This window comes from Euprymna scolopes, chromosome 11, assembly GCF_053919585.1.
Source record: "Euprymna scolopes isolate OS-2025 chromosome 11, ASM5391958v1, whole genome shotgun sequence".
In the NCBI taxonomy this organism is placed as follows: Eukaryota; Metazoa; Mollusca; class Cephalopoda; order Sepiida; family Sepiolidae; genus Euprymna; species Euprymna scolopes.
This window is the reverse complement of record NC_136492.1, coordinates 73,660,354-73,688,222: the sequence shown is the minus strand read 5'-3', so window position 1 is coordinate 73,688,222 and position 27,869 is coordinate 73,660,354. Positions and strand designations below refer to the sequence as shown.

General features: G+C 30.2%; 1 protein-coding gene across 4 annotated transcripts in view; it reads left to right on the top strand.

Moving 5' to 3' along the window:
• The window catches only part of LOC145287904 (cohesin subunit SA-2-like), a 140,088-nt gene that overhangs the window by 89,328 nt on the left and 22,891 nt on the right, over window positions 1–27,869 (top strand). For all 4 annotated transcript variants that reach the window (XM_080135847.1, XM_080135845.1, XM_080135848.1 and 1 more), the window contains exons 17-29: window positions 1,564–1,623; window positions 2,467–2,610; window positions 5,007–5,077; window positions 7,810–7,897; window positions 11,814–11,894; window positions 13,691–13,783; window positions 18,020–18,173; window positions 19,208–19,341; window positions 21,624–21,725; window positions 22,554–22,622; window positions 25,338–25,414; window positions 25,532–25,663; window positions 27,625–27,803. In XM_080135847.1, the coding sequence (XP_079991973.1) occupies window positions 1,564–1,623; window positions 2,467–2,610; window positions 5,007–5,077; window positions 7,810–7,897; window positions 11,814–11,894; window positions 13,691–13,783; window positions 18,020–18,173; window positions 19,208–19,341; window positions 21,624–21,725; window positions 22,554–22,622; window positions 25,338–25,414; window positions 25,532–25,663; window positions 27,625–27,803 (1,384 nt within the window). The remainder of the gene's footprint in view (window positions 1–1,563; window positions 1,624–2,466; window positions 2,611–5,006; window positions 5,078–7,809; window positions 7,898–11,813; window positions 11,895–13,690; window positions 13,784–18,019; window positions 18,174–19,207; window positions 19,342–21,623; window positions 21,726–22,553; window positions 22,623–25,337; window positions 25,415–25,531; window positions 25,664–27,624; window positions 27,804–27,869) is intronic.

Sequence of the window (27,869 nt, the reverse complement as noted above, 5' to 3'; positions counted from 1 at the left end):
CAATGCACTTTTGCCAGCGATGAGATAGTGGCTGTGCATGAGTGTCTGATTTTTTTTTTTTGTCACCCCGATTTATCGGAGAGGGACCTATGTTTTCAGTGGCGTCCGTTAGTCCGGACTATTGCCAGATGACCGTCCATTAGTTTTTCCTGAAATTTTGCCCCAAATTGTATTTCATTAAATAGATGTGCACAGTAAAAAAAATTTTTTTACGAAAGTTCCCGTTGCGCTCCCAGGGGCTCAAAAGAGGTCAAAAATGGCCAAAAATTACACATTTTCCCCTATAACTTTTGATTCATCCATTAGATTTTTTTAAAACTTAGCCAAACTGTGGAGCCCATTGTTCTTAATATAAACCCAGTATGGGTGACCCTGGCAAAATTCTGGTTCATGTCCCTGGGGACTTTCAGTGCTAAAAACGTCCCTTTTTGGAGCTCTTTTTTCATATTACTCAAAAACTTGATCATGTATGTCTATATAGCAGTTTTCCATGGTGCTGAATTCAAATATACATGTCTTAAGGCGTGAAACTGCATCGTTTGTCCATTTTAACTGGGATTCGGTGTTCTCAGGAACTTAAAAGGGGTCACAAATGCCAAAAAATTTTCTGAAACTTGGCGAAAATTTGAAGGCAACGTTGGCCCTTCATGCTTCACATTCATCATTTCTTCACTATTTTTTGTGGCGTCATCTCACATGCAGCATCAGAGGGGGACCACGCATGCGCAGCTTGTTTTTTTATTAAATAAGAAGCCTGATTTATGTCTTGACTCTTTTATTTCTCCTTTTCACTTCATCTTTCTTTCTCTGTTCCTGTTTTTCTTTCTTTATCTTATCTTCCTTTATTTATTTTACTTCATTTCCCTTTTCTCTCTAAATATTTATTTTGTCAAGCTTCAAGCGATTCACAGTGGAATTGGTAAATCAAAAATCTTCTACCTCAACCCTTTACCTTCATTTATGCATTTAGAGTTAACAGCAAAAATGAAGTTAAAACATATCAGTTGATATTTTTCAGTATTAAACAAATATTCTAGATCAATAATCTTTGCAAACAATTGATTTAGAGTTTAGAATAGAGATCAGTTTTGCATATGCATTTAACATAAAATGATATTTCATTTTCAGGTTATTCTAGTATTTTAGGACAGATAAGCAATTATATTTTTTGCTATATGAGATAAACTCTGCAATTTTTAGATTGTGTGGTTTTACAAGTCTGGTGGGCTTGCCACTCGGACTTAGGGTTATGGTAAGGGTTGTCACTCAAACTTAAAGATTATTAGGGTTTCTAGAGGATGCTTGCCAATCTGATTTTGAGTAATAGCTTGGTGAAAATAAAAATTGACGTATCCGGGTACTGTACCAACATTGCTCACTGAGTGGGCATAAACTAGTATGGCATTAAATAGCTTAAAAAGCGTTGGCATGCCATAAAGCAGACAGACCAAGCCTGAATAGGATTTAGACTTTTATCCTTTAGAGGAAACTTTGAAATTTATAGCGAAAATAATTACATATTTTTAATTATTAATAATGTTTTTTTTTTTTTTTTCTTTGCAGAATCTTGAAGCCCTTTTAAGATATTTACATGAAATCGTAGAAAAGCATACTGACTCCGAGGTAAGTTTTTTTTCTGTTTATTTTTTAATTTATTTTTAGGCTATAATTGATAAATATTTTCTTGGTGGCATGTTTAGTTTATTCTAGTGAAGTGAGGACATGTAGCATTGTTGACACTTGTCTGATTTCATTCCTTTATAAAATGTGTTAGATTACTCAGAGCTCTATGGACGAATTTATCTTCAGTTGACCTTGTGGCAACTAAATATTTTTATTATTAGCCAAATAGAAAAGTTACTAGTTAAACCCTCATGATTTTTGAAATATGGCACTTTGGTCCATCATGAGTACATACACCATAAACATTTTTTTTTTTTTTTTTTTTTTTTTTTTTTTTTTAATAAGTGTAATTCTAAAATATGAACTGAATTTTATGTTAAGATTTGAAAGTATAAACATTCAAATCTCTTCAGTAAAAAAAAAAAAGTATTATTCTATTAAACCTTTTATTGTTTAAGTAATTTGACTTCGCTCGTTTTTTTAAAACTAAGTAAAGGTTAAAAAGATATTTTTCACTCAGTAATGAGCTTTGGAAGATTGTCAGTGGAAAAAAAAAACACTATCACCAAAAGATATGTGTTTTATATTTCTCATTGTTACTTGGAAAAATCACTCGCAAATGCAACTGTTTCACTTGCAAGGTAAAGCCGTTACAGCTCGTTTAATTGATGAACTTTGCAAACTGGCCATTACAGCATCTCACTGGTGGTAATTTGTGGTAATACTGTTGACATTATAATTCTGTCATTAAATAAAATATCTATGAAAAAGATGCAATATTTTGATCTTTTTAATGAAATATAAATAGAATATTTAAAGTGTTCTCTTTCTTTGACATTGCAGGTTCTTGAAGCTGCCTCCAAATGTTATGAGTGTCTCTGTAGTGATGAATATGCCATAGGCGGCAAATGTGACGTTGCTAAGAAAACTTTGGTTGATAATCTTGTTTCCAAATTTAAGGAATCTATGCAAGATTTTTTTGCTGAGGTCAGTTCAATATCATTTGCTTAATTTGCATGCATTTCAAAATTTTCTTTAAAAATGCTATTAATTATTTCTTGGTTAAATGACAAACTGATTTATCTCTCCCTACTTTAATGGATTCCTGATCTTTTCAATGGCGATTGTCAAAATATGAAAAAAATTTTATCTTTAATTTTACGCAATTTTTGTCCAGGTTAAGAGAAAAAAAAATCCTAAGACTTATGTGAGATCCGAACTATGATATTAAAATTGTAAAACTACTACCTTGGTAATGTGTACTTTGCCTATTCTTTTTTTTTGTTGATCAATCGCATGTTTCTATTTGCATATGAACAAATAAACTTTAAAAAAACGTAGGTAGATAATTGATCACTTCTGGGTTTATTTGTTTGTATTTGTAATTATATACGAGGGTCGTTCCAAAAGTAAAGCCTCCTATTTTGTTTAACTAAAACAGTTGAAGAGCTATGAAACCAAGAATGGTACCATTAAAACGAGCTACCTTTTGAGTTCCAGAATTTATTTTTTTACAGTCACCACCTGTAAAATGTTTTTGACTACTAATGGGGGTATGTGACAAATGGATTTGCCAATCATTTTTATAACCACCGGCTGTGCTAAAGAACCAATGAAAACCTTTCAAAATTATTGTAAAAATTGTCGAATTTTGGATTCAATCAGTCCGCCGTTAACTACGCCACGGACCGCATTTGATTCTTGGCCGTCATCTTGGTTACTGCCAATTATTGATCTGAACTACGCCGCCATCGTTGTTCAACATAATGTCTCAAAACTTAGCACCACCGTTCTCAGTGCATTTTTAAAAAAACCAAACTGTTTCAAAAAGGCCAAATTCATGAAATTTGGCTTTCAAAATGATAATCTGGCAACCTTGGACAATAACATGAGAATGACCTCCCATTGATGTAGCCTAGTTTTTGAATATCATTATAATAAGGATCATTGTTCTAAAGGTGTGAGAAATGGAACCCTTAGTAATTTTGGTGTGCTGTGGTTCTTCACTGAAGAAAGAAGTCAATGAAACATTACATAAGAATAGAAAAAATTAAAAAGAAACATTGCAAAAAAGGACATTGTCTGTAAAGAGGTGCTGGACTAAATGAATGAATTAAAGATTGTCTCTTACTATGTGATTTTATTATATGTATTGAATTATATAGCACAGTATTACTTTCTGAGTATTTATCAGTAATTATTAATTTATCTTATTTGGGGCAGTTCTATATTTAAAATATAATGAACATAGAGATGTTAATAAACTCATATTTGCTGCATTTTGTTTGTTTTTCTGTCCAAAAAAATAATTTTTTGTGCTATCCAGAAAAATATCGGCTCTGTCAAAATATATTTATTGATTTAAATATTTTTATTATTCCATGGAATTTTCATGGGTCCTGCTAGTATATATATATTAAACTAAATACTGGTTTACTTGGCATGTCATGTTATAATGATGGGAGCGCAAAATGCGATTGACACTTATATTGTACAAGCATTTCTCATTATAATCTTATGATCTACAGATGGGTGTGTGTTTAAGATCTTACCTGTTAAGGAAAACATTGACAATCTTATTGCAAAAGAGGAGTAACAAAATATTCAGATTTAGTCATAATTATTCTTCATGTACACCACAGTATTTTACGGTTCATACACGTCTGCAGCTTTACAAAAGATTTACCTACAAAGTTATGAAGAAGTGGGGGATGATAACAGTAAAAAAAAAAAAACATGTGACAATTATCAGCAAATCAATATGTATATAATACTGAATTGATTGCACAAAGATAATACAAGTTACAATATTATAGAAATCTGATTATCTGAAATAAGTTGAAAATAAATTGACACAAAACTTGAAATAAAAAAAAAAAATCTATGATTTTGTTTGACTCTTTAACACAGCAAAAATGAACTATCGTTTAAAATGAAAGTACACAACTGGGTTACTTCCCTTACTATTTGTTCAATTGAACTTAAAATAGGAATAATAGGATAAATTTCTGAGCTAATTGTATTCAGTTGTTCACTGCTTGTGCATATCAAGATGTAAAGCTCTCAAGTTTTTGTTGAGATTTAAAAAAAAAAAACAATTTCTAAATATTTTAGTTTAACATGTTATAGCAGTTTCCTTCATTCCTTTAAGTTGTTCGCTTTAAGATTTTCAAATGGGCTTGTACAAGTGGGCGAAGTTGAAACAAGGAGGAGGTCATTGGAAAAAGGTTGGAAACTACTGTTCTTGTTGAGATGTATTTTGACTAACGTAGGATGAATGGTTGCTAATAATGCAACTTCTATATATTTTAATTTGTTTTCTTTTTATTTTTTTTGACTTGGGTGAAAATTTATTAACGATTTTGTTTGGTTTTTATTTTTAGGGAGAACAACCTGATGAAGATGAAACATTTGCACTACTTGCAAGCTTAAAACGAATATTTGCATTTTATTGGTAATTATTATTTATACCTCATCACTTGCAATCTTTAAAAACATTTATCTTGTTCATTCAGTGTCAGTCTTCTTTTTTATAAAATACCTTTTTGTTTTTTATTACCAACAACTTAAGTGAATAGGCTAAAACAATGCAATCAAATTGACTAGGAAAAGTTTTCATATTTTATCTTTATTATCAAAAGACTTTCTTGAAAAGTCTCTGTCTACATATATATATATAGTGTTGACAATATTCAAAAGATTAGAATCATCGAATTCCAACAAGGGCTGTTGATAGTGCTCAATCAAAGAGAGCAAATTTATCATTTTTATTTCCTTTAAATAAATAAATAAATACAGTCATATCTTGCTATGATGCACAGACCGTTTCAATCATTGATCTCATCAGGCAAGAAAAAATTTTGAAAACTATTTTATAATTTTATAGGAGAAAACATTTTGCCATGTCGAACGTGTTGCATGGTTTAAGGATCTTATATATATATATATATATATATATTAGTCTTGGAAGTTTTTAACCTTTAAAACTATACCGAAAAAAAAAATTACAAAATTTTTTTTTCATTCCTTAGAAAACCATTTAGTCAGTAAGTCTTTCAATCATCTGCAATCACTGCATAAACTTGCTCTCTCGAATTTAATATAGTACCGATAATAATTTATTTTTTAAGAGATCATCAGTTGTTTACCATGAAACACTTTCGGGGATTTAAAAACAAAACAGTATATTACATCATGGCTCCCAGCAGTGTTGATTAAACACCACCTCCCTTAATCTTAAGAAAAAAAAGAAAAACATGTTACAAATATTAGAACTAGTTTCCTATTCTTAATTACTTTATCTAACCTATTCATGTTATAAAAATGAATTTCTTGTGAGATTCATCTGTTTCCAGATTCAAAATAGATATGTTTTTTAATTTACCAGTCTTGTATTTATAAGTTTAGGATTAATCCATTTGACTACTTATCACCCCCCCCCCTATGATTAGTATTTTGTATATTTTACATTCTTATTTATTGAAAATTAAATATATATAAAGGTTAAAAATATTTATACATATATACATTTTTTTTTTTTTTTTTTTGTAAATACATTTTATACATTACTAATAAAGTTTTGGATTTCCTTTATTAATATATTCTGGTTAATTTTAAAAGATTCAAAAGCATCACTGCTTAAATATTTTAGTTTTATCCCCACCTTGTTTTATTATCCTTATTACTAGGCTAGAAACTGGTGGTATAAAATTTATTAACTTTAAAGTTTATATATATATAAACTTAGTTATATTTTTGTGGAAAAGTTTTAGAAGGAAAAAATTTCTAAAATATGAAATTTTTATTTTCAGAAGTTTAAATAAGATAAGCCATCTAATTTTTATTTTCAGAAGTTTAAATAAGATAAGCCATCTAATTTTTATTTTCAGAAGTTTAAATAAGGTAAGCCATCTAATAAGGAGATGAGATAGCTTGGCTGAAGAAAGTTCGATATTGGGAACTAAAACGGGTTCCCTATTATCAGGTTTCAAACCGACGGTATCAGTGGCTTATCTTATTTAAACTTCTGAAAATATATCTTGTATGTGGGATGCCTTACTCATTTAGCACAAGGATATGTGATGTAATGTATAGAGTAGTTGATAAATTGAATTGTGAGTTACACTCTTTTGAAAGTTGGAGGTTTCAATCCTCAGCGCAAAATACAATTGCAAAGTTGAAAGCAGTAGTCCAAAGAATCCAAATAATATTTATCAAAGTTCATCTAAAAAAAAATTCATGAAAACAATATAGCTTCTTTTTTTTTAAGTGGCCACATATGTAGTTTTAAATACATGATTTTATTTACAAAACATTTAAGCAAAATTTATAACCAAAAAAATAAAATCATTTAAATAAAACGATGTTATTCATATATGATGTCACACAATTTGAAAAAAGCATTTAAATTAAATTTCAATACTGAATTGTATTTAAGAAAACATTTTTTCAAATATTGGATTTTTTTGCCATAAAAAAAAAATAGATAAGCGATAAAATCGGAAGTAAAAATTAGTGTTAAGATAAAATGTGTCCTTTTGCTTGTTGTTCATTCTGAGGTGCTTCAGATATATTTGATCCTCACTTTCTTGATTTACCTTTCAAAATTTTGTCAGATTAAATTCAAATTATTTTCTTTATGATCTTCAATATATTTTATCCCAAAGTTTAATATATTAAAATATACTAGCCAATGGTAATGTACATATACCAATAAAAATGAAGTGAAGTAAATTGACTCAAATATTAAACTTCATGATTATCATTTCTGTAATTGGGCATTCATATACAATTTCAAAACCAAAATAAGGGAAAAGGTTTGCATCATATTGTGTATTTTTCGACAGTGTTACAGTTGTTTTGACACCATTCGGACAAATGGTTTAAAACAAAACATAACGAGGTGGATCCCATCACCGTTAATAACAGGATGAAAATCTATTCAAATATTAACTTGTATTTCTCTCAGTACGTCTGATGAAATGCCAATGTGGAAGATTTTTTTAACAACAAAGTTTAAAATTATCCAAGTGGTGTTGAAACACTTGTAACACTATTGAAAAATACACAATATGATACAAACCTTTTCTCCTGTTATTTTGGTTTTGAAATTGTATATGTATATATTTAAAGGCTGAAAAAAAATGGCATTGTTTTTTTTTAAACTTTTTTTTTTCTATTTTTCAGTTGTCATGATTTAAGTACCTGGGAAATGTGGGATGATGTGTTTCATATTGTGAAAACAGCTAACGAAAATAGTGCCATCCCAGAAGAAGTAAGTCTTTTTCTTTGTAAACTAATCAGACAATTTATCCTGTCTGTTTTATTTTATTTTTTTTTTAAACTAAATAAACAAGGATAATACTAATTGAAATAACAAATAAAAAAATCAAGCTACTAAAATGGAAACAATTTGATATAACAATCAAAACTTATCCACACAAAGTACTAAACTCAAGTAAAGGTGTAATTAAAAGCTCTGAACTATCATGTGCTATAAAAGAAATCAAAGACAATCTCAGAACTCAAAACATTAAAGATGTACAAAAAATACAAATAAGAAAAACAAATAATATTCACCAATACAACCTAACCTTTAATAATACCCCCTAAATCCCTGAAAATATCAAAATAGGATATCTGATAATAAACACAGAACCGTACATCCCTAACCCACTCAAATGTCACAATTGCCAAAGATATGGACATCATTGTGACAAATGCCCCCACCCGTCCTCAAAATGCATAAGATGGCAGGAAGGGGAGGTATAAAGAATGCAAAAGTGAACCTAAATGTGCTAATTACAACAAAAATCAGTGGGCAAACCCCAAAAATTGTCTTATTTGGATAAAAAAAATCTTCAAAATAAAATAAACCAAAAACATTACCTTACTAGAAGCCAGGAAAATAATAAAACATACCAATTATAAAAAATAAATGAAAGAAACCTACCAAATACAAATATATCAAATTACCATACAAAATCAACAAACCCAACCAACGTGAAAATAGAAGATGTTACAAAGCTCTTAAATGAAATGAAAAATTTACTAGAATTGAAAAATCCATGAATCAAATTAATCTTGAAAATCTAATATATCCTAATAGAAGCCAAAACATAATCCAACAGAGAACCCAACAAAAAACCTAATCAAAAACCTGCACAAAAAAAACAAACTAATATTGCAACTACTTCTAACAGAAACAGCTACCCCCATGGAACTCAAAAAAACAGATATAAAAAGCAATAAAATCATCACCAAACAATAAAGAACCTAAATCCAAAAAAGGAAAAGATTGATCTTGATTTTTTTTTTCACCTGGCCTTTTGGGCCAAGATCGCAATGTAGTATGTGTTCTGATGATATACTTCACCTTTTTTGTCCTCGGTCAGTGGAGGAGAAATCCTTCACGACTAACACATTATTTTTGTTCCTATCCAGGGTGCCCCTTTTTGAGGAGCTGGATTTTCCCCACATTAAAAACCGACCTTGTGTCTAACTGCCCTCGTGAGGAAGCAAGTAAATAGAAACATCAAAAATAAAATCAGACCCCCCCCCAAAAAAAAAAAAAAACACACACACACACACACACACACACAGAAAAAAAAAAAACAGAACATCAAACATCAATAATGGAAAGAAAAAAAAAATATTACAATGGAACTAAACCCAGTGCTACCTGCCTTCAAGAAATCTCGGGCTTCAAATTCTCCCAGACAAAAACTGTACATTTCTGATTTAATGATTAAAACGTGAATTACAGGTGCATAAATTTAATGATTAAAACATGAATTGACAGGTGCATAAATTTAATGATTAAAACATGAATTGACAGGTGCATAAATTTAATGATTAAAACATGAATTGACAGGTGCATAAATTTAATGATTAAAATGTGAATTGAAAGGTGCATAAGTTTAATGAGGTCAAACATCAATCCCACAGTTAAGTTTGGCTGCGAGGCAGTTTCTTTTTTTTTTTTTTTTTGGTTTTGTTTCCCCAAGATGTTGGGTTGGGGGGAAAACCAGCTCCCCATAAAAAAATGGGGGTGTCCAAATCAAAAGCAATTGTCTGATATGATGGTTTTCACCACATTGATCAAAGCTGATTTGCTTTCTGGACGTCCCTGGTGCGAAAGCCGAGGAAGAAACATCGTTTCAATTTAGTTTCGCTTTGTTCGACTTTTTAGTATAAATAAACACGAGAGGGGCTGAAATAGCAAGAATTTTGTAGAAGTCAATGTTAATAAATCTAGAAGTGACGTGTGTTCTCAAATCATAGATATTACAATCTAGACGGTATATAAAATGTTCTAAGACATTATAACCCCAGTAATGTAAGCTTCATCTATAGAGCTGCCAGAAAATCTTATCTAAGAGAACTATAAATAATTCACAACCAAGGATTCAGAATTGTTCTAGGAGCTTGTCAACAAACAACAACAAACCGTCTGTATGCAGAAGCCTTCGAATATCCATTCTCCTTTAGACTAGAAAAACTAACACTTTAATGCTACATTAAACTCTACTCAAGCCTTTATAATCCTATATACAACTGTATTTTCCACCGCAAATACTGAAACCTTTTTCGACAAAGAAAAAAATGTCATAAAACTTACGATCTACAAATGGAACATATACTAGAAAATTGTTTAATAGATAAAAACGGCATCCATAAATTTAAAAACCTTTGTTAGCATTATTAAAACAACCAAAATTTATCTTCAAAATATTCCAAATCTAATACACAGCCTGCAATCTGTCTCAATAACATACTAGAACAATACCCAAGCTGGGCACATGTATACACAGATGGATCTAAAAACCTGAACAAAGTTGGAAGTGCAGCCATATCTAACAATATCACACTACAAAAACACCTACCAGACAACAGCTCAATTTTCAGTGCTGAAACAACAACTATAGAATTAGCCTTGGACCTTTAAAACCAACAACAAACAAAGCAATTACAAACAAACCAACTACAAGCAAATAATACTCTAGCTTATAATGTTACTAAAAAACAAACCTCCTAATCATCAATTTCTTAAAAAGAATTAATTATATCTCCCAAAACACAAACATCATCTGCTGCTGGATTTTCAGCCACATAAGATCAAAAGGAAATGAAAAAAAAAAAGTTGATACAGCTGCAAAACGATCATTAAAAATGAATGCTAGCAATATAAGATGACTCTATACTGACTACAGACCCTAATCAACAAATATATCCTATCTAAATGGCAAGAGTCATAGTACTCCTGCAAAATCAACAAACTCTCAAATTGAATGCAAAACAAGACAAAATCTCTAATAGGATGATAAGAAGAGAAGTAATAGTAATAGCAAGACTCCAAATAAGACGCACTACTATCGCATTCATACCTACTAAAAGTCAAAGAAGTTCCAATCTGTATTCCATGTCAGGAACCCTATACCATGAAACATATTCTAATAAATTGCAAAGATCTCCAACAAATATAAAAAGAAATATTACCAAGGAAACAGTTAAAAATACTTCTTCCACAAAGTAAAACCTAACAACCACCTTAAAAGCAACAAAGATATAAAATAAAATATAAACAGAAAAAAAAAAAAAAACTTATAACACAAAGCATACAATACCAATTAAATTGCAATAATCAAACTATAATCTAAAAAAAAAAATAAATAAGATACTAATCTATAAATTAATAAATTAAACCAATCTTTTCATCATTAGATAACTCAAAAGGGTCAATATGCTGGTAAAATAAACCATCAAATCACAGATCATACTTAGATAGTAATAAAAAAGAAAAGAACTAGTCGTACAACAAAAAGAAAGTATGAGTAAAATTTAGTTTGTTTTTTGTTTTTTTCGTGTATAAGATTTTTATTTTTTTTTTTCAATTGTGGAGAAATGTTTAATTTTAGTCAATAACTTTTTATTTTTATTAAATTTGTGCTATCAACAACCAATTTCAATAAGTGAATAAACTAAATCAGATTAACACAGTATGGGAAAATGTTTCATAAATTTAAACAGATATTTCAAATATTTCAGTAAAATAAATTTGATAAATAGTTGGCACTAATATTTGTCATTTTCTGGAACAAATGTCAACGTTTAATATTGCTTACTTGTAATCTAAGAAAATATATCAACTACAATTTACCAAACTCTCATAATGAATTTTTTTTGTTCAGGTTATTTGCAAAGCCATTTCAACCTGCTCGATGGCCATCATGTGGTGGTTACAGAAGTTAGATGAGAACAATCCAGACAAAGTAAGTTCAATCCTGTTTTTTTGTTTTGTTTTTTTTTTTCTTTTTAGCTGGATCTGTGGGGTAGTGGATAAGGTATTTGATAAAATTTAATTGTAAAGTTACTCTTCTGAAAGTTGATGGTTCAATCCTCAGTGCAGGCAACATTCAAAATGCAATTACAATTTACTTAGGATAACTAGCCAATCCTGTGGATAACTGCTACATCCCATGGATAAAATAAAGGGTAACGTTAGAAATTCTGTGCAGATTTGCAAGTTTGACAAGTTACACCTGGAGAAGACTAAGAAGTTGATTTTTATTTTTAGACATGTTTATTTGTATGTACAGAATTCATTTCGCCTATTCAACCAATCATTATATATTTTGAGAACACAGCTGCTAGATGTAAGAGGTTCAGCTTTTGTCTGTATTTAATTTAGTTTTATGTAAAGGACATAAAATCTTTTGTAAAAATTCAGATATTTCTGATTTTGTAAAATTTTTATAATAGGTATTAGACATTGAATTTGATCCATAATCATTCAACACAAATTAAGCAAGATTCCCTGAATTTCCATTTCATAAGACCTCTTAAGCTTAGGCCTTTTTTCCAAAAACAAAATCATAAGATTTAGTATTATCATATTTTGATTTTAATCTTCATAAGGGGACATAAAAGTGGTACAAAACTTATGTTTGGGGAATTAAGTTTAGCCAATCATGTCGATTTAATTAACGATAAAATCTTGATAGCCTGAATCGTTTATGATTGGTGGTAGGTAGTGAAAGTTGTTTGACTTGTGAACAACTGTGAAAAGTTCATGTGTATTTCAGTAGATTTATTCATAGCAATGAGTGCTTAATGCGTCTATTGAAATTGAAGTTGTATTGTCATCTGAAAGTAAATTGGTTTTCAGTTGTAATTCTTGCAGATTATTTATAAACTAGTGTTATATTAAAGGTCTATTTATTTAATAGATGCACTGTCTATTAAATAAATAGACCCTTATTATAATAAAGAGTGGATAAAAATTATAGTGTATACCAACTTTTGAGTCCAAAATGATGAAAAAGTTCCGGTATTCTTGGAATTCTGGGGTTTTCAGATTTTAATGTATGGGAGATATAATCAAAGTTGAAAGAGAAAAGAAGCTAAAGAAAGCAGAAGGTTTGAAGCTCAAAGTGCCCCCCACCCACCCACACAGATACAAAGGTAGCTGAAATAACAATTCACCAGCTAGTACAAAAAGTGAAAAAGAAAATGATAAATCAGTAAAAACGGAAACTATTATTATAACTGACAAAGTTTTTAAAAAAATATCAAATGTGTGTAGTGTGAATTAAAATTGCATCTTTTAATGTAACGAGATTTTATAATATTTTATTTTAAAGTTTTTTAAATTATTTTATAGTTTCAAAATGAATCGTCATATTACAAATGAGCTTTGTTTTCAGTTTTTTTTATATATGTACTGATTAAAAAAAAAAAAAAATGTTATAAAATGTTTTTCTAATCAAAAATGTAAAATTTGAATCTCGTATATCATTAGAACCCACCACAGACTTTTATGTCAAATTTTTCTGGGGGAGAATTACAATCAAACTTTTTAACTAACTTCCACATAAATGCAAAACATTTTCAGTGTTTTTAAAAATTGTCATTTTCATCTACTATTTTCTACCCTATCATGTATCCTACTTACTTCCCCATTTTAGTATGAACCTGCTTTCTGTTCTTCCAATTGAACAAAATGTTACTTTTTCTTTCTTTATCTTCAATCTTTAATTTTCTAACATTTTTCTTATCTTTATTTCAGGAACAAATGCGAATGTTGAAAGGCCGCCTAACTGAGTTAATGAAACATTGCAATGAACTTATTTTTCATTCACAGGATAAAGTTAGTGAAGAGGTAAATATTCTAATTAATTATAGACACCCCTCAAAGGTATGATAAATATTAACAACTATTTAGGATATACAATTGTTGTGAAGCCCTGTTCGTTTACTGGTCTCAAAATATAAAAGATTTTGCAGCAAAAATAAAAAATGAAAAAATTCTTTCTCTACAAAACAGCCCAAGTAAACCTTATTAATAAATATTCAAAAACATAAAGACCTTTTTCTAAATTACTGGATTTGGCATTAAATAACTCGAAAAGGGTTGATATGCCATTAAACGAAAATAAACAAACCAACCTTTTTTTCATTACTTACACTTTATTGAAGTAGAATATGAATGTTCTCTTGGTACACTCTTCAACTGCGATAGAAAGAAGCAAATGTTGGGGCATCTGTTCATTTTGACCTCGAATCTCATTCTTATGTTTTTTCCAGTTCTCTTTCATTCATTTATGTCACTCTAAACATTTTTAGCACATTGCTCAAATTGATATACCTCCGAATACAAACAAAGTTTGTATTTTAAATTTTGTTTCAACCTTTAGGTTGCCACAATAATTACAATCACATGACATCTACCCACAGTTTTGACCTTCAACATTAGAATGGTCTTTTCCCTGTTGAGAATTTGGTTCTGTGCAGTTCTAGAAAGTTAACTTTCCCAGGCTTTGCCTCTTGAGAAGGAGTTAGAGATGCTTCAGGCAAATAACAATAAACTATTGGGGAATGCAGACAGGGCCGCTCAGGCATTTTTTTGCAGACCAGAGTGCTCTCGCTATTTGGCATTGGATCTTCAATCCCATTTTCTGACTGTCGTGTTGCATCTTCTCATTGTAATACACTTCTAACCTACATCTCACTAAGTTATAATTCTTATTTATCCACCTCCTTTTTTTTTTGATTACCTCGGTAATCAATAATATCAATAAACATGATGCAGCTGTGGAAGAGTGCTTATTTTAGGACTTCTCTTGCTACTAGCATTTTTTTTTTATATATATATATATATATATATATATATATATATATATATATATATATACTGATGTTCACCCCCTTACAAAGCATATCACCACTTGGATGTAAGGGGCTGCTATTTGGAGCCACATCTAGTAAAGATTAACAATATATTTGTTTATGTTATGTTTAAACCTGCATATCAGTACAGCCAGGGAAGCAAGCAGCAGGAAAGGAATTCCAAAGTCTAACCGGTCGAAGAAAGAAACTATTAGAATAGAAAGTTTTCTGGCATTTAGGGACAACAACAGTGAAAGGGTGAGATCTTATTGCTAAGCTTGTTTGTCGGGGATATGTACATTGAGAGGGCACGAGTGAAACAAGTTCATCAGAACACATTCCATTAAAATATTTGTAAAACAGGTACAGTGATGCAACATTGCAGCCATAAGATAGGGGCTGGAGCTTAGTTGATAAAGTGGGACCAATTAATTGGCAACTCTTTTTTGGACTTTATCTAAGTCATCCCATCTTTTGATTGACTTAATTTAAACCTTCGTCACTTTCGGTTTGGCGATGGATGCAATGGCAAAGACATCACTTTTTTTTTTTTTTTTTTTTCTCACATTCTTTTGCTCCTTCGTGGTACGAGTTTGAGCCTGCCTGCCAACTACCACTTTTTTTTTTTTTTTGTTCAACACACACCTCCAAACACCCAGGCAATGCAGGGCACCTAGGCTAGTTATTTATAAACCCTCATCTTGTTCTCAATAATATGAAACTATCCACAAAATCTAAATATAATATTTTCACAGTTTTCTTTGTGTTTTGCAATGTCCGATGAGATCAGATTGTGCATGGACGTGAGCATTCTCATGGCAATTATCTTAGCCTTACTATTGTGAGGCTGGTGCCAAGTTGGAAGCGAGTGTTTGTTTTAAGACACCATCACTAGAAGATTGCTGTATGGGGTCAATTGGCTCCCTTTATTCAGTTTGGTTTTTCAACAGAACTCCAACCTCTCTTTCTTAAATATATTACCTTCATCACGGGTGAAAAATTCTATCTACCCCCTCTATGTTAATCCTCCAGAATATCCAAGGGAGACTAACAGCTACACCTTGCCAAAGGTTCACCTAGAACTGTGCAAGGTAAGAGCATTTATCTCCCTGGGATGTTATACATACCTCCTTACCTAAATGCATACAGTGCCTAGTATTCTCAAATGGTCACCTTTCTGGATTGGGCAGATTCAACATTGCTTAACTTCGTTGAGCTAATAAAAATGTCAATGTAATTATGTCATATCCTTACTTGAACTTTAAAGGTTTTACTTAGGGTTTCATAATCTCTATTCTATATAGATATGTTTGTGTGAGCTAGATTAAATGAATTTTTAAAGACACCTTTTAGGCATAATGATTGTTAATGTAGACTATATTAAAAAAAGAGGGTAGACCCCTTCTATAAGAAAAAATATACCAATGAATTAGAAAACTACTAGACAGATTTTGATGAAATTAAGAACTTTGGTCTGTATAGGAAAAAAAGTCCTCTGCTCTTAACAGGAAATGCTTGTGGAGTTATCTCCCTTGGTCAGGAGGTAACAAGAGATGATCTCCCCTGATAATCATATATATTAGTGGCCTGGCAACACCACAGGGGAGACAACCAAAGGAGCAAAACTGAAACTGGCCTGCAGAACACTATATATACAAATGTAGGCAAATTTTGACATATTTTACTGGTTTGAAAATATAGGTTCTTTTTTACCAATTGCTATAAAATTTTAACTGTAGAATAGTATTATAATCTTTAAAAAATAAAAAAAAAAATGTAAATTTTCATGTAGTTTCATCCCATAGAATCAAAGATATGCAGTTCATCTTCAATTTAGCTACCAGTGTGTATGTGTATGTCTATATATATATATAGAGAGAGAGATGGTGATCACCTTTTTTGGCAATTCTCAGCAACAATTGATCAGAATTTAACAAATGGAGGCGCGTTGGAAAGATAATGACCTGAATTGTGTAGTGGGCTATGTGACATTTGCCCTTAAGGTCGCATTTTAAAGGGATCATCCATTATCCAGAGCCTATTTTTGGCACGTTTTTATAGCCATAAAATGTTTCAATCATAGTCATTTGTTTTCCTAGTTTTGCATATGAATTACAAAATATCTGATATTTCCCCAAAACCTTTGGTCTTAATGGAGGGGAAACCAAAACCTGCTACTGTGGTTTCAAATGATCTGAAATAACAGCAAGGGGTGACTTGATTTCAAATATTTCTCATATGTTATATCTCTCCTCTTTGGTTTTCATGCATGAAGTAAATTTCACAGTGTATAAGGATTATTTGATACTAGAGATATTCATAATCGTGCCATATTACCAAAAGAGGGGAGATATAACATATAAGTATTTGGAATCAAATCTCCCCTTGTTGTTATTCAGATCATTTGAAACCATAGCAGCAAGTTTTAGTCTCCCCTCCATCAAGGCCAGAAGTTTGGGGAATATATATATATATATATATATATATGTATATATATATATATATATAGGATTGCTATTTCTACGGATCTTAGCAACGAAGTGGAAAGACACATTTTCTTAGTTTACATGGTCATAGATATAAAATTTAATGATCCGTGTTTGACTTACACAGAGATCATATGTATATGTACTTTATAGAATAGATATATTGGTTCTTGTCCATTATCCAGAATTCCTTCTGTATTTAAAAAAAAAAAAAAAAAAAAAAAAAAAAATGCCCATGACAAAATGAAAGTATGGTATTCTCAAAGACTGCATAAATTGATTAATTAGTTTTATTTTATAGAGAAAATACTTTTTAATTGATTAATGGGAATTTAGATATTACAACAAAAATCTTGCAAGTTTTAATTATTTCTGAATTATTATTTTTATTTATTTATTTTTTTTTCTGAGATCATTTTCGACATGTTGGATGAGACAGTCCTTCAGTTACTCATAAAATTTGATTTTCTTAATTAAAAATAAAACTACTTGATCAATTGATGTGATTTTTAGGATATGATATTTTTGTTTGATAACTGATACATACATCATTCAGATTTTTCTTTATTTTTGTTTTTAAAATTGGAGGAATTCTGGACAGGAACCGATTTTTTTTTTTTTTTTTTTTTTTTCATATTTAATTTAGATATGATGTGATTGTTTTGATAATTAGACAAATATTTGTCTTATTGAATGACTTGATTCTTTTCTTAACTTCTATTTTTTTTCTGTTTTAATTGTAGGCTTACATTTCCATTTGTGATTTGCTGATTGTTTTCAGCAAACACCTTGGAGAGAATGGTTTACTGAAAGCTCTTGTCTATGAACCAGACAAGAGTCTACAATCACAGCTCAGTGGATTCCTTACGGATAAAGTTTTTGTTGAAGATGACGATGGTTAGTTACGACTTTCAAAAAAGTCCATTCTTTTGTTGTTTTTCTTTTTATGCAAATTGCCAAGTAGTTGAGAGACTTCAGATTTGGAAACTGTTTAATGTAGTCAAATATTTAAAAAAAAAAATTTAAAGTCTGTAATATGAAATAGTAAAATAAAACTAATGTTTGGCAAAGATTTGAGTACTTATGCAGAATGGGAATGGTGTTATTAACATATTCTGAGTAGGTTACATAAACTGCTGAAAAGTGTCAAGCAAAAACTTTGTGTATTTTATTTTTTTGGTGCTTCTACAGTATAAAGATGAAAAAATATTGACTTTCAAATAAAACAAATGTTACCTACATAATTGTTAGGTGTCAAATAGTAAAATATCCAAATATTATGAAAAACGATAAGGTAGACAATTATTCATGAAAAACACTTTTTAATAAAGGTTATAATTTGTCCGACGTGTTAATTTTACTGCGTCATGTGACGTGAATTTCTATCAGAAATTCAAAACTTCTGACATTTCTGATAGAGGGGGTAAATGTTTTCCTTTAATTTATTTAGTGAAGAGCGTGATTTTACAAAATTCATTTTGCATGAATAATTGCTTTCTACCTTATCGTTTTTCCCCCCAGTTCATTCCTCTATCTTTTATAGATTCCTCGAAGACTGAGTCAGCATAAGGAAAATAAACCGGTTACTTCTCTTTGGACCCGTGTCCTTTCCTCACTGACGAAAGCTACTTCAGTTTAGGGTCAAAGAATTATTTTTAAATTTAAATTTTGGATAGTAATCATTCGAGGCAACACCGATCAGTTGAAAAACAACTTTGTGGATGTTTGTTTTGTTGTTTTTGCTGGACATACAAACATGCAGCGAACTGCCTTTTATGTAATAGATTTTTCAATTTATCAATGGCAATAGTTCACTCTAGCAATTTTATACAAGAGGCAAATATTCTTAGAGCTAATTAAAACTTAGCAAACCTATTTTTTTTTTTTTATTGCATTGTCTAAATATCTGGTGAAACTTGTGTCTTTTGCAGAAGAAATGGATGAGAATGTGAAAATTGAAGAACTCCATAAAAAGAGAAATTTCCTCGCTGCCTTTTGTAAATTGGTTGTTTACAATATAATCAGCATTCGTATTGCTGCTGACATGTTTAAACATTATATGAAGGTAAGAAGAAATACATACTTTTTTCTTTTTGATGGGAGGAGGTAGGATATTTTTGCAAGAGTTTTAGAGAAGCAATGTTTCCAAAACTCAGCTTTCTCAGCCGCAGTTTTTACATTGGCACCAAAATAAAAAAATCTGGTGGTGGTGTTCTACTTTTTTAACAGTTAGGTTTTAACCCCTTGCCAATTAAATTAGGGTTAAAAACTAATTTAGTGAATATCCCTTTAAAAATTAAAATGGTCCGGAAATGATGATCAGTTTATGTTAAATTTATATACAAAACTGATCTTCCACTTCAATTCTAAAATAATTTTTTCTTTAGTTTCTTCCAAGTTTTTGAATGCATTCTCACATTATCACCTAAAGAAAAAATTGAATTTGATTTTGAGGTGGTAATTTTAGCTAAGGGTATTAATCTACAAAGTTATTATTATATCTATCTTTTTCTTTTTACAATAAAACAAATAAATCTAATAACTGAGTTTATAACTAGGATAAAAAAATATAAACATTTTTTGGGAGAGATGACACAGGATAGTTTTAAAAAAAAACGATTTTCTCAATTCATAACATTATTTAGGAACTAGAAATGGGGAGTGAGTTGTAGTATGCTGTTCATATTTTCTTATTTCGCATACCAATCGTCGACTATTTTCAATTGTTTATGAAAAAAATTAAATAGAATTTTGTGCACTAACGCTGAATTAATACAAATCAGCTTTGTTTTAAAATCAGAACAATTTTTTGTCTTACAAGTTTCAGTCAATTATAAGAAAAACATTTGAGAAAAATTTTTAGAAAAATCTATTCAGTGTATTTTTTCTAATTTGCAATAATACATGCAGATATTACATAAAGATTTTACATTAATTTCAAAATAAAAAAGCAAATTTCTAAATATTTACCGATTTTGAAAGAATTGGAATTGGTAATTGTATTGAAATCGGGAATTCAGAACAGAATCAATAATTGTATCAAAATCGAGGAAAAATTTTGGAATCGTCCCATCACTATAGTGACACATATTTAGGCCAAAGTATCTCTCTTTCACACCCCTCTCTCTAATTATCACTTGTATCATCAGTATCATTATTGTTTTGACTTTAAAATGATTATTTTATAAACAATATTGACAATTGTAATGTCTAAGTTGTTCCATGCAATTTTGGAAAACTGCATTTAAAACATGCAAATAACTGGAGAAGTAATACCACTGTTGCTAGGACGGACTGTAGTGGTATTGATTCCTATTAAGTAATGCTTAAGTTATACAAGTTATGAAATTTTGGATTTGATTATTTTATGTTGTAATATTCATACATCCATAGTGTTTTTTTTTTTTTATATATCTATTTTTATATCTGGTGTATAAATTGTTAGTATGTATCTACTATACATTGTTTATAATATTTTGCAATTGCTATTTTTTTCTTCTCTTTTTTGTAAAGTGTTTCTGAAGGTTTTAGCTGAGAAGTTTAATATTTTATTGTAAATTTATTTTTGTATCTGTTTGCTCTTTTTCCATTTGTTTTATACCTATCTTAATGTAAGGTACTAAATATGGCAAAGATTGAAAGTGTCAACAAAATGTAATAAAAATGTTTTTTTATATTATTAAATAAGGAATCATTTCAAATCAAATACGCAAATGAAGAAAAATATTTAAATGTATAAATATGCCAGAATAATTGAGATTATATGAAAAATAAACTGAAAGTAGTGCATTTAGTTCATGGCACCATGTTTTTATTTTTTTATACTGTTCAAGACAACAAAAAATATTAAGGTCTTTTTTTCACCTATTACTACATAATATTAAATCAACTTCTACATGTTCTTAATGGTATAATCATTTATGTATATTATTGCTTATACACAAATTTTATTTTGAAAAACTGTTTACACCCTTTGCACTCATCATTAATCCTAAATAATAGGTAAATAAATATATTTATGTTGTCAACATTCTAGATAGTATATCTGTATAAACATTGTCCTGTCATTTTTTTTTACCACATAAATATCCTAATACTAATAATAATGCAGTTAAGAGAATATTTTGCTAAAAACTATAACATCTCTTGTAAAAGCAAAAAAAAAAAAAAAAAAATATTAAACAGCAAGGTATTTAAGAAATAAAAATTGTTTGTTTACAATATAATCAGCATTCGTATTGGTTTAAACTTTTTGATGTATTTTTTTTTACTTGTTTCTTTTAGATATTTATAATTTTCATTAAATTTGTAATTGATTTTTGTAAAAAAATATCTTTTTTTTAACAGTTTTACAATGATTATGGAGATATTATCAAAGCAACTTTAAGCAAAGCCCGAGAAATAAATAAAGTGGTCACTGCTAAAACACTGGCTTTCAGTCTTACTCAGGTAATTTATTATTCTCTTGCTTATCATTTTTTTTTTTTTTTACTGGATGTGATTAAATGAGGGACACATTTTGTACTAACTGGCCATTTTCACCAGCAACAGTTGTGTTTTCTTAAATAGCGAGTTATATGTTGGGTGTACTGACTTAAATGATTTTCCAATGTTTTTAGAAAAACAAATGTAGACAGAAGAAATGAAAGGTACAAGATTACATGAATATAGTTTCTGAATCTTTGAGATGAGGATTGATGATACGTGTAATTATACTTGGATTGTTTGGATTAGATTTCTCATCTTCGGTGTTATTTTCACAGCGTTTGGATCAAGGTAACCAGTATGAGCCATGGCTATTGGGGGAGGGGGAACAAGATACACCTGAAGCAGGTCGGAAGTTACAATGCAATGGCTGAAGTGTGAGAACACCCAAGATGAGAAACTCTCAATGGAGGCTTCCTTTCTAGGGTAATTGCTCTTGATATCTCAAAAGCCTTTTCCCAAATGTCATCCACATCTCTGATTAAATTGAGTTGTGCTTGTAGGTAGACATACAGTTCCAAATAAATTAATAGGAAAACTTTGTTATATTAGGCAAAAGATACTCCAGAAATTATAGAAAATTATCAAGTAGAATTTTAATTAAAAATATAAATCCTATTTATCATTTATTTCTGATTCCCAATTGCTGCAAATGTCGTTAAAAAAGAATAAGTTATTTCATAATGCTGATTTCATTCTACAAAATTTTGCTGTTTCTAATCTATTAAAAAAAAGTTTTTATTTTTTTAGTTTTAATGAATAAATTTAATGTTTTTATTTTACTTTTTCTAGCTGTTCAAAGAAGTTCAGGCTGAACAGCCAGTCATAGATAGGTCTTCCGATAGTTTCCAGGCCATCAAAGTAAGTTGGACTTTTCCTTTTTTTCTTCTTCCCTTTTCCTTTCTCTTTCTTTTCTGTTTTTCTTTTATTACCTTTTCATTTCAGATTTTGTTGCAGTTGAACAACAGTGTTACATATACATGTATAATAAAATAGAGAAAACAGAGATCTGAGATCTTTTTAGCAATCCAGAAAAAGCTGATTTCTGCATAAATTGCTAGTCTCCCATAGTTGAAATCCGCTTTTTGTTTTTCTATTTTTATAAGAAAAAGCTGATTTCTGTCAAAGTATTAGAGATTTAACTCGTATATTTTTTTTTTCATTTGTAATTTGGCTAGATTTTATTTCTTTCTTCCTCTCTTTTGCTTTCTCTTTTCCTGTTTTTCTCTCTTTCCATCTTGCTCTGCCCTTTTCTCTTTTGTTACACTCTTTGAAAACTTCAAAATGTTCATTTTGTCATAAAAGCAGATGATTCACAATGGGGATGGGAGATTTAATTGACTGGTTTCATTCTCTATTTATCTCTTCTCTCTCTCATGTATTTCTCTTAATTTTGACTTTATAATTAAAACTGAGCAGAGTTTAGGGGAAAAAAATTATTCTTGTGCTCCCTCTCTACATAAAGGAATTCATCTCCATTTCATTTTTTAGTTCTTGTCTAGAATTTTCCTCATGTTAAAAAGCAAAAAAAAAAAAAAAAAAAAATTGTATGATGTACATACTCGTGACAAAATGGAATATCATGTTTTATTTGTAAATAAAATCAAATTTTATGAGTAACAGAAGAGTGGCTGTTTTATCTGCCACTTTGAAAACAATCTTTATAAAAACAAAAAAAAACAAACGGAGATAACTCAATGATTCAAACGTGCAAGATTTATATTATAATGCTTACGAATTTGCATTAATCTCTTAAAGATAATTTTCTTTATTAAAATAAACTACTTGATCAATTCATATGAGTTTTGGTATGTGAAATTTTCTCGTTTCGTCACAGATACGTACATCATACAGATTTTTCTTCATTTTTTTTTTTTTTTTTTTTTTTTTTTTTGTAAATACAAAGTGAATTCTGAACAAGAACACTTTTTCTTTTTGTTATTGGCTACTCACATCTCTTAGAAAGCAAGTGAAGCATGCATGGTTTCCCGTGAGTGCACAGTGAATGAGGCATAAGAAATGACTAAGTTCAGCCCCTCCCCTCCCCCCATTTAACCCCAAAAATATGTGAATTTAAGTTCTGCACCATGCAAAAAAAGAAATGACTGCCTATCATTTGTGCCTCCCCTGCCCCAATTTAGACTCAAAAGTCCCCAAGGCCTTAACATATTTAAATTTGACTTCAGCATCATAGAAAATTGCTAAATAGACATACACAGAAAAGTTGTGACAAATATGATAAAATAATCCCAAAAATTTTTATTAGCCCTAAAAAAAACCCCTAGGGCACACCCAAGAGTTATCACGAAGTATAGACAAACAAAATTATATAGAAATCACGTAGTTACAACTTCTCGGAAAGTTTTATAAAAATCCAAGGCATCAATTTTTTTTAATGAGCACAAAAGTGTCAATTTTAGCCATTTTAACCTGAAAGACACCCTTAGGGGGGCAATCAGAGTTTTTTTTTTTAGAAAATCTGTTTTGTTACTTTTTTACTCATATCATGTTTAATGTTTGTGCAAAATTTTAAAAAAATTCCAAGGCATAGTTATTGAGAAAATTGCAGATGGTCGAATGGACAAGTGAATTTACAGGTCCACCCTCCTTTTGTTGGGAGACCAAAAAAGGAAAAATAGTTTTTTTTTTTTTTTTCCTTTTTCTTCTACTTTTTAATATTTTGTCTACAAAATACACATTTTTCTTTAAATATTATAGTAATAAAACATACTTTATTAACTAAGAAAAGATTTTATATGTTTACTCGTACTTATAATTTTAAGAGCATTCACCTGGGATGGGTAGAGCTGCTTCCAAGTGAATTTGCCACATCATGAGTTAAGGCAGTCCATCCAGGTCTGTCCGCTGCCAACTCCTCAGCATACTTCAGCCATTCGCGATTCAATCATCGCACACTGAACACTTGAACCAGTTGTAGCTTCCAAGTCAGCTTTGACCAATGTGAGCCACTTCCTCAATTGACCACCACTCCTTGCGCCATCTCGGTAGCAGTGTTAGTGCTATTATTGTCTTATGAATTAGGTCAGTTAGTGGACACTGAAGGGCCTGCCTAAACCATTGGTCCCTCCTGATAAAGAGTACTTCCTCAAGTCTAGGAGGATTACATTGTGTGTAGATTGTGCTGTTTAGAACATGGTTGGAGATACAAATCCTGAGAATCTGTTAAAGGCACTACTGATCGAAGATGTTCAGCCTTTGAATGTCAGCTACTCACAAGGGTCAGGTTTCGAACCTGTAAAAAAAATATCATGCGAACAAGGGCATGTTAGATTCGGCCTTTAGTCATCCAGCGAATTTGACTTTATAAGTTGATCATAAGATAGGAGTATGCTAAGTATTATAAATGGGGTTTAGTAAAGATTTCTCTATCCTATGAATGTTTGCAATCAGGAAGAGATGTCTTACTGTTCAAAAAATAAATTCTATATACATTATTGTCATAATTTATAATCCATTTTGTTGTTTAGCAATTGTATCTTTTTCTTGATTTTTATTTATTTAAAAAAAATTTTTTTCATTTCCTAAATGTAAATATCTTATTTCTGTTACTTTTAGGAGTTGGCCCGAAGATTTTCCCTATCATTTGGTTTAGACCAAGTGAAGAATCGTGAGGCTGTTGCTGCCATGCATAAGTAAGTGTCGCTTTTGTGCATCTTTATAAGTAAATTAAGATGGAAAATTGTTGTCAGCTTTAAAAAAGAAAGAAAGAAAACAATCTTCTTATTCATTTGAACTCTTTTGTCTTTTAGGGAAGGAATTCTATTCAGTTTGACACCCCTTACCAATCCTAGTGACCCAAAAGGAATTCCACCAAACTTAGCGTTTTTGGAAATTCTCTGTGAATTCACAAATAAATTGATGAAGCAAGATAAAAAAACAGTGTAAGTTGAAAGTATTTATTGTTTATTTTTATTATTTTACACTGAGTTGTTATTTATCAAGGCTAAAAACCACTTAAGAATAAGAGTTAATCAAATGAGTGAATTATTGGTTGAATGATAAAGAATATTATGTTCAAGTCAGCTTTGCGGTATGGACATGTTGGATAAACAGATGGTTGGATAAACAGATGTGTACATATACTAAAGAGTAAACAAGGAAAAGACAGGTAAAACAATACTTGGAATGATTCCATAAAATCTGACCTCAATGATATGGAACCAATGTAAATGAGTTTCAAAGGGAAAATCATTTGGTGCCACGATGGCCTTATTGAAACACATGTCTTATGTGGAAGAGACATGTTAAATGAAGAAAAAAAATAAAAATGAAAATGAGTCAAATGAACACATGGGAAATGCTGCTACCACAATCATCAATTTGGTTTTAGCCATTTCAAAGACGATATACAATTTTATTATATTTCTAAGATGGACTATTTTTCTTTACATGTTTCAAACAGTTTCCTTCGTCTAGATTGTTGCTATTTTTCACTGTTGTGCTCTATGACCTTCTTCAAATGCACCTTACTCCTGGAAATTTTAAATAAAAAAAAATTTAAAAAACAGAGTGTATAATGGTAGAGTTCAAACATGGTTATTATTTTAACAAAGGCATGAAAATTTTTTTATGTCATTAAGTGGTGTTCATTTCTTTTTTTTTTTTTTTTTTAAAAAAAACCTTAAAGTACATGGCCGTCCTTTTTAAAATCATAACTTTATGAATGATATGAAGTATGTTTAAATTAGTACTTGTGGAATGATATTATTTAAATAAGTTTGTTCCACAATATATTTGATCATAAAAATTATCAAAGCTGATTGAAAGTTCTTGAATAAATGGCTAATTTTGTATGTACAATTTAGATTGTTCTCAGAATTCATATATGCACTTGATCTTGTAACTCATGGAAGGGCACAAGGAACATCAGTTGGAACGGATACATTGCCAAGGCTGCTGCAAAGAAGATGGGCCATCTTCATTGTGCTAGAAAGTCACTTACACCTGAAAGTATCCTGTACCTCTACAAGGCCCCCATTCACCTATGTATGGAGTATTGTTGTCACATTTGAGCTGATGCATCTGCTACTAATCTTTTCTGGATTCCTGCTTCTCCAGCTGTACTGACATGCAGAAGTTCAAGTGTAATGTGAACAGACATCTGGCTGCTCAACTCCCTACATAGTATCCCTGCAACTTAAGTCCCTGATAGTAACCCCCTACATCAAAGTGGCACTGTGCCTTGTTTGGGGTGAAAATGTAATTAAGAAAAAAAAAAAAAAAAAAAGAAGGTGAGTAAGAGTTCAAGAGCTGATGCTTTTGTACCAGAGTTGCAGAACAAGACAATCTGTTTCCACGGACTAAATAAACAATTCAGTTTAAAATTTTGTATAAGTTATGAGTTTGAAAAAGATGTACATGAAGAAAGACAAACGATAAAATCATTCAAAACATTGTTAAAGTAATAACTAAGATAAGAATAATAGTAAAAATATTTTATTTATTTATAACGGATCCACTTAACTGTGAGTTGCTGGGTCATGAATTCATTTCAGATTTAAGATTATTTCAAAATCTTGAAGTTAAATCAACCAACATTTGTAATGACCAACATATGAATCCAAAGTTGCATGAACTAATCTTTTGCTGTATAACAATGCATGTGTCGTTGCACATTTGTACTCCTTACTTATTATTTGATGCGCAAGATAATTTCTAGATGTTTTTTATTTGGTGTATCTAATAAGTTTCAGTATTTTTTATTCTCACAAAAAAAAAAGAAAGAAAGAAAAAGTATATTTCTGAGGCCAAAATTTCTAAGACCAAAATATTAAATTTTTATTTATTTGTTTGATTAATCTGTTTTCCTTCTCAATTGTTTGATTTTTTTTTTTTTTTTTAGGGTGAACTATTTGGACAAACACCTGCCAATGGGTATACCTACTGATCGATCTGACAATGAATATCAACCTTTAATTGCATATCGAAATAGTTTAGTCCAAGGAGAGCATGAAATACATCCAATCACCCTCAGACAGGCAACCCAAAAACGGTATGGATTCAAGCGCAAGATGGATGCAAGTAAGTCACAAACCCGAAATCGTTTGTATCTACAAATTGAAAATGGTTTGAAATTTGTATGTTTCC